Consider the following 11,164-nt stretch of genomic DNA (forward strand, 5'->3'; position numbering starts at 1 on the left):
TGCAGTCCCTCACTACAATACCGATTCCCATCCTTCCCATTTTTTTATCCATGGCTGCATCAACATTCACTTTCATATAATCAAATCTAGGGGGTCTCCACAAAATTCTCATCGCTGCTGTTGGACTTGCTTGACTCTCTCTCGGCTTTTCTTGAGCCAACTTGGTTGCTTCTACTTCCTGTATTGCTAGCTGAAAGATTACAGAAGGGCCTTTGAACTTTCCTTCGAATACCACTTAATTTCTCCTTCTCCATAGGCCATAAAGCACCTCAGCTACTATGTGAAGCTTTCCTTCTTCAAGCTTGGATTGAAAATCAGACCATAGTGACCTGAAGTCAGCATAATTCCTTCTCCATTTTTTTACTGGACTGCATTCCTCTCCCCACACATCTACCGAAGCAGGACAGTCCCATAGCACATGTAATGTTGTTTCCTCATCTCTGTTGCAGACAGGACATGTAGAGTTGTCGACTATCATTCTCTTGAAGAGATTGCTCCTTGTTGGTAGTATTCCATTGAGGACTTTCCAAATAAACTGTTTTACCTTACCTGAGTTTGTTAGTCTCCATATTTTCCCCCACAAACTTTCATTTTGATCTCCACTTGATGTCTCTCCTGTCGTCTGTTTCTTTTTCTCTAGGTCTGTATAGTATGCACTCTTACCTGAAAATGTCCCTTTATCTGATAGTCCCCAGATTACTTTATCATCCATCCCTCTTATGCTGATAGGTATGCTGCAAATACACTGGACTTCCTCTTGTCTGAAAATGGCTTGTACTAGCTCTTTCTTCCATGTCTTGCTTTCTTTTTCAATAAGCTCATCAACAGTTGCAGCAGGGTCCAATACCTTGATAGGAGACTGAATCTGAAATGTAGAAGGTATAGGCACCCATTTGTCTTTCCAGATTCTTATGCTCTTTCCATTTCCTACTCTCCAAACACTTCCAGCCTTTATCAAATCCATCACTGACATCAAACTCCTCCAAATTTGAGAAGGACAATAGCCTACTTGTGCCTCTACCAGGTTGCATGACTTGAAGTACTTTTCTTTGAATATTTGAGCCATCAAAGAGGAGGGTTCCTGTAATATTCTCCATCCTTGCTTGGCTAGAAGAGCTCTATTGAAACAATTGAGATCCCAAAATCCTAGTCCCCCCCCTTCCTTTTGCTGCTCCTAGTTTGTTTCAACTTTTCCAATGGATACCCCTGCCTTCCTTTTTGTGGTTCCACCAGAACTTTGCAATCATGGTTTCCATTTCTCTGAGGAGCCTTTTTGGCAATTTAAAAACGCTCATTGTATATGTTGGTATGCTTGTAGTACACTCTTGATCATGATTTCCTTCCCTGCAGAAGATTGAAAGGAGGTCTTCCAGCTGTTGATCCTTTTCCATATCTTTTCTTTTAGGCCTCTGGAAGTGTTATGCTTGGACTTTCCTACCGTGGTGGGCAAACCCAGGTATTTGTTATAGCTATCACATATTACACCTTCAGCTTGTTGGGAAATGCTCTCTCTCACTGCTGCATTAGTGTTTGAGCTAAAAAGAATGGATGTTTTCTGCCTATTCAGGGTCTGTCCAGATGCTTCTTCATAAATTTTTAACAAATGAACAATGATGGACCATTCCTCTATCTTTGACCTGCAAAACATTACACAGTCATCAGCAAACAAGAGGTGGTTGATTCTTTTTCCTCCCCTTGTAACAGCTACACCTTTGATGAGGCCTCTTACTTCAGCTTGTTGCAGAAGGGTACTCAGGCCTTCTGCACACAGAAGGAAAAGGTAAGGGGAAAGAGGATCCCCTTGCCTTAATCCTCTTGTTGCCTAGATGATGTCTCCTGGGATCCCATTCACCACTACTGAATAGGTAACAGATTTCACACACGCCATGATTAGCCCCCTCCATTTGTCATTAAAACCTAGTTTAGTAAGCATTGTTTGCAGAAATTCCCATTCCACTCTATCATATGCTTTAGACATATCTAGCTTGATGGCCATGCTGCCTTCTCTTCCCTTTTGCCTAGCTTGCATAGTATGAAGGAGCTCATATGCAACCATGATATTGTCTGTGATTAACCTACCAGGTAAGAATGCACTTTGGTTCTAGGATATGACATCTTGCAGCACTAATTTCAGCCTATTTGCCAGGACCTTTGAAATTAGTTTATACCACACATTACAGAGACTGATTGGCCATTAACTGATTTGGGGGAGTTTATCTTAGGGATTAGGGCTATGAGTGTGTGATTCAATCCTACAGGCATTTCACCAGTTCTGAAAAATTCTAGGACTGCTTTGACCACATCAGAACCAACTATATCCCAATGGTCTTGGTAGAAGCCAACAGTGAATCCATCTGGCCCAGGTGACTTAAAGGGTGACATTTGTTTGAGAGCAACAACTTCCTCTTCAGAGGAAAATTCCTTGTCCAATAGTTCACTCTTGCCCCTTGAGATCCTGTGTTCTACACCACTTAGACAGTGTTGGATAGACCTTTTAGTAGGGTTAGAGGATTGATAGACCTTGTTGAAATGATGCCTGAACCCCGATACCACCTCCTCCTTTGAACTTAACACTCTCCCTTCTCCATCTACAATCTGTTTTATAGAGTTCTTCTTTCTCCTTTGATTGACACAAGTGTGATAGAATTTGGTATTCCTATCTCCATGTGTCAACCAATGGACTTTAGCCCTTTGTTTCCATCTTGCATCTTCCTGGTCAAGTAAAAAGCCAACCTCATTTTGCCGTCTTTAGAGATCACTTATATTATCTGCTCTCTCTTCCTCTTGCAACTGTTTGATTTCTTCTGTTTTCTATTTTATGGCTGCTAATATGTTTCTTCTCAGATCCCTGCTCCAATTCTGAAGCCTTTTGCTACATCTCTCTAACTTGCTTTGTAACCTACTGTTTGGCCTTAGAAAGTGATTTTCTCTTTGCCATACTTCTGCAACTATATCTTTACAGCCTTCCTCCTTGGTCCAGTTCATCTCATACTTAAAATGGTAATAAAAATGTGTCCTCTCCCCCCTTCCTCTAGAGAAATCCAATAGGATAGGCCTATGATCTGAGCATAAGGCCATCATGGCGGGGACTAGAAATAGAAACCACTCACACAATCGTTGCCACTTCAAACGCCACCACATCCGTCACAAAAAATGTAGGCATCCCTCTATTAACTGTTTATGTGTTTTTTTAAAAAGAAATTTAAACGTGTTAAAACCCATAATCCGAAACTTGTTCTAGCCGGATTTTCTCCTTAATTTTCCAGCCACCACGGGTTGCCAATGGCCAAATAGCCACAGTAAAAACCTTTCTTGAAATGTACATTTCATTTTTACGATGGCTTTTGGCCTCGAAATGTGACATCCTGTTTTTTACGTGTATTTTCACTAAAGGAGTATTTTAATTTAATTAAAATATTAGTTCTTTTATTTTAAATTATTGTATTTTAATTGGATTTATTTAGTTGTAATATTTGTTTTGTGGAGCTTTCTTAATATTAATTATCGTTTTGATTTTAAATTGCTGTGTAATTTATTTTAGTTTGTTTTTGGATTTAAAATTATGTTGTTTTTTCATTAGTTATTTATTATATTTTAGTTTGATGTGGTGTTTAATTTATTTTAGTCGTTTTATAGTTTTTATATTTGTTTTCGTCGGATCAGTTTTTGGACTCCGGAGGTGAAGATTGGACCTCATTTCTTTTCTCCATCTTTTCTTTTCTCTTTTTCTTTTTCCTTTTTCCTTTTTTCTTTCTCTTTTCCTTATTTTCTTATTTTTTCTTTCTTCTTCTTTTTCCTCTCCTTCCTGCGCACGCAACACGTCTTCTCTCCCTCTCTCCGTTCGGTCCAAGCTCCCAGCCGACGCCACCTCCAGCCGCCATGACCCACCTCCACCTCCGGCATGTCCCTCCCACACCGGCGAGCTCTACTGCACCGATGGTGTGCTACACTGGCCACCCAATCTCTCTCTTTTCTCCTCCAAACAAATGGGTCTTCAAGCCTTTTTCTCCTCGTTGAGCCACCATACATGGCCAAATCAGCCACCGAGCACCACCAATGGATTCACCACATCAAGGGCTTCCTCCCCATGTCTTTCTTTTCCCCTAACTCTCTCTTTTTCTCCGATGGGTCTCCATAGCTAGAGTTTCGGTTGTAGCACCGTACGCCGCCGTAGACGGCCACCCATGGTGTTTCACCACAACCATCTTGTTCCTTTCATCACCATGACCTTCCCCAAGAAATTTCATGGCCAACGGAGTTGTGTATAGCTCTCATTCTCCCTCACTCTCCCTCGGCCTCTTTTCCCCAAAGTTGGCCGATCTCCACCGTGCTCCGCCACCCACGGCAAACTCTCACTTCCAATAGCTTCATAAACTCCTCTAGGCCATTCCCTATCAATTTCAAGTCTTGGTTTGTCCTTGTTCGAAAATGGGTATTTTACAACCCACGGCCACAGTGTAAAATACACTGTTATGTTGCTTTTTCTCCGCCGTTTGCAACGTCGTGATCCTTCGAGAAATACCTTATTGCACTGTACATATTTTACAAACTCTATTTTAGATTTAAATATACTTTTGCTTTTACAATAAATTATTTGGCTGGTTGGTTAATTCCGGACTGAGTCCGAGGAGTCGGGGGTCGGATAGATTGAGGACGGAGTTTCTTGGTTTTGTTGATATTGTGATTGGTTGGATGATTTGTATCTTGAGGTGTGCATTGCATGACGCATTCATGTGCTTTTATTAAATTGAGAAAAACCGGTGTTTTTTGTGTAAATGGATTTTCGGGTGCGTGTGTATCAGGACCCCAAGCCAGGATGGGGTATTATCTCGGTGGAGCTCCTCTAGTCACTCGGGAGTGGATAATACTGAGTGACATCCACTGGGTTGTCGCTGGGCGACAACCAGATCACACGATACAGTAACGCTGTCGCGTCGACCCCGTGGTTCCTAGGCTGGCGGGGACTAGAGGATGGCCTGGTCCAGGTACGTGCTGGGCGCGAGAACTGGGCATCACTCGTTTAGGTGTCACACGCATAGTCGTTACCTGCAGTGTGGCACAGGAGCCAGAGTGTGTGGATGATCCCTAGGGGAGATCATGATGCATGCGATAATTGGAACGGGTTTTGGATTTTGGATACGGGCCATTTTCTAGGAAAATGACGAGGTTATGTTTGAGGCTATGTGATCCATTTTCTGGGAAAATGGTGGTTTCTTGTTTTTGCCATTATCTAGGATAGTGGCAAGGACATGTGATAAAGGATTTGTTTTTGGGCCAAAATGGGATTTTGGCGTGCGTGGAAAAATGTGATTTTATGGGATATGTGCATTTGCATTCTTTCATGCATATTGTTGAGTTTAATATGTTTTTATCTTGTGGTATTTGGATCTTACTTACCTGCGGCACCATTTTGGTACTGTAGATTTTGATGCAGAGATCGAGGAGGAGGAGGAGGCTGAGCCCGAGGAGGCGGCTCCGTCGGAGTATTGATTTGGAGTGTCATGCCTTGTAGTTTGGTGTTGAAATAATGTTTGTGGCTTGTAATATTTTATTATGTATATTTTGAACGGGTTTGTATTAAACATAGAAAAATTCTGGTACTTAGTTATAAGACTTTTGTTATTCGCTGCATGTTTTTATTTGCAGACTTGTTGCATGTACACACACTTGGCACTTGGCGGTAGGGTGGTGACCCGTGTTGTCATCATCCCGACGTTTCGATTTCCCCGTGTCCGTACATGGGATTTGGGGGCGTCACAGGTGGTATCAGAGTGGTTCGGCTCTGGGTAAAACCACATGTCCCATTGGTGGAGTACCAGAAAGTTTTAAAAGCTTGAGTTGATATTATCTTGTTTATTTAATTTGAATTGTTTTTATTTAACTTGATTCGATTTTATTTGATTTAATTCCATTTGTTTTGGTTTGGTTTGGTTTGATCTTATTGGAATTGGAAGTGTGTTGTTTTATTTGTTTTATTTATTTTGACTTGTTTTGTTTGGAGTTGAAATTGGGGTTAAGGGTTACGTTATGGCAGGAAGGCGGTATAATCGAGGAAACTATTATTAGGCATGAACATTTAGTGTAGTAGGCTTGAATTTTTAGCGATGTGGTTTGCTTGTATGATGTTGAGGTCTGAAGGGAATGTCATGGTTTAGGCAATCTTCGTAAGGTGGGAACTCACGTAGCAATGAGGAGAGGAATTAGCTTTAAGTCGCTTAAGATGATTGAGGTCAAGGTTTTGTAGAATTTATGTAACGAGGCTATAGGATAGGACAGTGTAGGTTCAGCGAACTTTAAGGATATGTTTAAGGGAATTTTATTTAAGGTTTGGGGCCTTATAGATTTTAGGAAAATAAGTTTATGGTAATTAAGGTGTTAGGTTCGACAAGCTTTGGGGGAAATAATTAAATTTCAAGTTTTAGATTTCGTTGATTTGGATGAGTAATTTGGTGGCAATTGGGGCTTTAGATTTTACGAGCTTTTAAGGTGAATGTTTTGGATTAAAGCCATCAATCTTGAGAATTTCAGAAAATGATTTATTATCTATTAATGTTTTAGAATTTGAAAGATTTGGGAGTCGATTTTTCTATTATGGGATGTAAGTTCATTAATCTTAGAAGTTCTGAAAGGTGATTCTTATTTGATTTAAGGTTTTAGAATTGCAGAGTTGAAGGACTGATTTATAATAAGAATTGAGTTCTTAGTTTTACAGACTTAGTGCTGTAGCTTGATCTACTCTAGTGAGTGATTAGTTTGTAACCATTAAAAGGGGGTTGATTAGATTTGAGTTATTGATATGAAAATTTTTCTAGAGTAGATTTCTTTGAGGATTGGAGGTAATGATCTAGTTCGTGTATTTCTTTGGGGATTGAAGATATCGAGTTAGTTTAGAAAATAATTATTGTTAACTCGAGGTTGTAGTAGCAGATTTTAGGAAATGATTTTATCAATTCGAAAGATATAGGTCCATCAGGGTGTTGGAAATAGTAGATTTTGTGTTGGTATTGAATACAATTGAATTTGAGGCTATATGATCCATAGACTTTTGGGAATGGATTCTTAGCAGGTTTAAGGTCATTCTCGGTACCAAACTTTAAGCAACGACTAGTTGCTGATTTAAGAATATAAGTTGAGTAGATTCAGGAATGATTTTTGTTGAGTTGAGGATATAAGTCCAGATGATGGAAATGTGGTAATGGATCACTTGTACATTTGAATGATTTTGGTGTTGGCTAAGAGTGCATGAGATCGATGAGTAGTAATGGTAAGTGTGTATGGATTTCAGGGAGTGTTGGTCCTAGTCTCATCTATTTTTGGCTTGGTAGGAGTTGAAGAGGAATCTGTGTGATAATATTAAATTCAAGAGATTTTGGCTTTGAGTTGTTTGGTAAGTTGAACGGAATGTGCAGTCGAAGCGGGTTACCCATTGGGATGATGGTTTGAAACAACGGTTGTGTTTATCTTGAGAATTAATTGCGACTTAAAGTCATAGGAATTTAACTTTGTGAGGCTATACTTTTCTTTGGAGATCAAGTATCCAGTTGGGAGAATTAGGGATATTGTTAATTAACTTGAAACGAGATTGTTAGGTCACCATGTGTGGTGTATGAAAAAAAAAAAAATCTTGGAAGTTGAAACTTATGCATCAACGGTGGGTAGCATAATCATATGTATGAAGTAATAAAGCATTAGGATCCATGAGTGTTGTTTAATAGTTTTTGATGGATTGAAGATTTAAACAGTATGGCCTGTCTTGAGATTTATTTGTGAAGTGCTATTGAAGGAATTAGTTGTGCTAAAACTAGAGTTTTTGAGAGTACAAGTAGGTGGGTGAGTTACCAAGAGCGTTTCGATTATGTCTAGATGAAGTCAATGGTAGTTTATAGTGAGTTAGTTATTGCAAGATTAGATGTTATTCAAAATATAGTTAATGAACTTGAAGTGTGGGATATCAGATAGAAGTTATAGGCACTCTCGTTGGTTGGCCAGGAAAGACTTGGGCCTTTTGGATATGCTCCTTATCTTTAGAAGAGATAGGTGTATTTTGTGATGATGTTAGTGTTTTCAATTTGGAGCCTGGAGGTTGATTAGTATTGATTTCTGTCATCAATCAATGGATGTATTTTTGCGGAATGTTGATTTTTGATTAGGGCAGCGATGGCCAACTGAGGAATGAGTGGAGATTTGTGGTTTTTGGAGGTATATTATTTTCTATAGAAATGTGATAAAGGTTTTCTTGTGATTAGGTGTGGATTGAGCTTGTAATTGATGATGTTAATTTATGAGGATATAACCTTTATGTATTTTGGCAAGTTATTAGAGTGCGCGCGAAAGCATGATTTTTGGAGATACTTAGATATTCAAATTTTGTATTGATTTTGAGGAATTAATAGTGATTCGAAGTTTTAATGGGAGATTAATCATATGGTCATGCAAATTTTGTTTATTGATGGTTAACTTTGGAAGTGGCTATTAGGGTACCAAAGTTAGAATAGGATGAAAGTTCGGAAGGTAAAGCAGAGACGTCGTTGATATTAACAATTTATGGTGTGAAGATAATAACTATTGGAATTTGTTGAGAGTTGTTGATGATATGTATCTCTCAAATATGTTTGGAGTTTTATCTTGTATCTTTTTGTCGCTGATGTTTGACCTCACAAATTTCGAGGACGAAATTTCCTTTTAAGGGGGGGAGGATGTGACATCCCGTTTCTATGTGTATTTTCACTGAAGGAGTATTTTAATTTAATTAAAATATTAGTTCTTTTATTTTAAATTATTGTATTTTAATTGGATTTATTTACATGTAATATTTGTTTTGTGCAGCTTCTTAATATTAATTATCGTTGTGATTTTAAATTGCTGTGTTATTTATTTTAGTTTGTTTTTGGATTTAAAATTATGTTGTTGTTTTTATTAGTTATTTATTATATTTTAGTTTGATGTGGTGTTTAATTTATTTTATTCGTTTTATAGTTTTTATATTTGTTTTCGTCGGATCAGTTTGGACTCCGGAGGTGAGGATTGGACCTCATTTCTTTCCTCTATCTTTTCTTTTCTCTTTTTCTTTTTCTTTCTTCCTTTTTTCTTTCACTTTTCCTTCTTTTCTTCTTTTTTTTTTCTTCTTCTTTTTCCTCTCCTTCCCGCGCACGCAACACGTCTTCTCTCCCTCTCTCCGTTCGGTCCAAGCTCCCAACCGATGCCACCTCCAACCGCCGTGACCCACCTCCACCTCTGGCATGTCCCTCCCACACCGACGAGCTCTACTGCACCGATGGTGTGCTACACCGGCCACCCAATCTCTCTCTTTTCTCCTCCAAACAAATGGGTCTTCAAGCCTTTTTCTCCTCTTTGAGCCACCATACACGGCCAAATCAGCCACCGAGCACCACCAATGGATTCACCACATCAAGGGCTTTCTCCCCATGTCTTTCTTTTCCCCTAACTCTCTCTTTTTCTCTGATGGGTCTCCATGGCTAGAGTTTCGGTTGCACCACCGTACGCCGCCGTACACGGCCACCTATGGTGTTTCACCACCACCATCTTGTTCCTTTCATCACCATGACCTTCCCCAAGAAATTTCATGGCCAACGGAGTTGTGTATAGCTTTCACTCTCCCTCACTCTCCCACGGCCTCTTTTCCTCAAAGTTGGCCGATCTCCACCGTGCGTCGCCACCCACGACCAACTCTCACTTCCAATAGCTTCATAAACCCCTCTAGGCCATTCCCTATCAATTTCAAGTCTTGGTTTGTCCCCGTTCAAAAATGAGTATTTTACAACCCACGACCATAGTGTAAAATACACTGTTATGTTGCTTTTTCTCCGCCATTTGCAACGTCGTGATCCTTCGAAAAATACCTTATAGCGATGTAAGTATTTTCCAAACTCTATTTTAGATTTAAATATATTTTTACTCTTACAATAAATTATTTGGCTGGTTGGTTAATTCCGGACTGAGTCTGAGGAGTCGGGGGGTCGGAAGGATTGAGGACGGAGTTGCTTGGTTTTGTTGATATTGTGATTGATTGGATGATTTGTATCTTGAGGTGTGCATTGCATGACGCATTCATGCGCTTTTATTAAATTGAGAAAAACTGGTGTTTTTTGTGTAAATGGACTTTCGGGTGCGTGTGTATCACGACCCCAAGCCGGGATGGAGTATTATCTCGGTGGAGCTCCTCTGGTCACTCGGGAGTGGATAATACTGAGTGACATCCCCTAAGTTGTCGCTGGGCAACGACCGGATTGCACGATACGGTAACGCTGTCGTGTCGACCCCGTGGTTCCTAGGCTGGCGGGGACTAGAGGATGGCCTGGTCCAGGTACGCGTTGGGTGCGAGAACTGGGCATCACTCGTTTAGGTGTCACACGCGTAGTCGTTACGGTGTGGCACATGAGCTAGAGTGTGCGGATGATCCCTAGGGGAGATCATGGTGCAAGCAATAATTGGATCGGGTTTTGGATTTTGGATACGGGCCATTTTCTGGGAAAATGGCGAGGTTATGTTTGAGGCTATGTGATCCATTTTATGGGAAAATTGTAGTTTCTTGTTTTGGGCCATTATCTGGGATAATGGCAAGGACATGATAAAGGATTTGTTTTTGGGCCAATATGAGATTTTGGCATGCGTGGAAAAATGTGGTTTTATGGGATATGTGCATTTGCATTCTTTCATGCATATTGTTGAGTTTAATATGTTTTTATCTTGTGGCGTTTGGATCTTACTTACCTGTGGCACCATTTTGGTGCCGTAGATTTTGATGCAGAGATCGAGGAGGAGGAGGAGGAGGAGGCTGAGCCCGAGGAGGCGACTCCGCCGAAGTATTGATTTGGAGTGTCATGCCTTGTAGTTTGGTGTTGAAATAGTATTTGTGGCTTGTAATATTTATTATGTATGTTTTGAACGGGTTTATATTAAACATAGAAATATTCTGGTACTTAGTTATAAGACTTTTGTTATCTGCTGCGTGTTTTTATTTGCACACTTATTGCATGTACACACACTTGGCACTTGGCGGTAGGGTGGTGACCCGTGTTGTCATCATCCCGACGTCTCGATTTCCTCGTATCGTTACGTGGGATTTGAGGGCGTCACAAGAAATATATAGAATGAGATTTTGGGAATGACCATTCTCGTGTCGTAACGTTAGAACATTCAATGT

General features: G+C 40.0%; 1 protein-coding gene across 1 annotated transcript; it reads right to left on the reverse strand.

The window, feature by feature from the left end:
- Positions 1 to 1,291: 1,291 nt before the first annotated feature.
- On the reverse strand, positions 1,292 to 2,985 carry LOC122304756. Its single transcript, XM_043117020.1, has 3 exons — positions 2,941 to 2,985; positions 2,169 to 2,712; positions 1,292 to 1,761 (listed from the first exon to the last, which is right to left on the reverse strand). Exons 1-3 carry the CDS (start codon positions 2,983 to 2,985, stop codon positions 1,292 to 1,294), a joined length of 1,059 nt encoding a protein of 352 aa, XP_042972954.1.
- Between the last annotated feature and the right edge of the window lie 8,179 nt (positions 2,986 to 11,164).

The sequence above is a fragment of the Carya illinoinensis genome, chromosome 3 (assembly GCF_018687715.1).
Source record: "Carya illinoinensis cultivar Pawnee chromosome 3, C.illinoinensisPawnee_v1, whole genome shotgun sequence".
Taxonomy (NCBI): domain Eukaryota; kingdom Viridiplantae; phylum Streptophyta; class Magnoliopsida; order Fagales; family Juglandaceae; genus Carya; species Carya illinoinensis.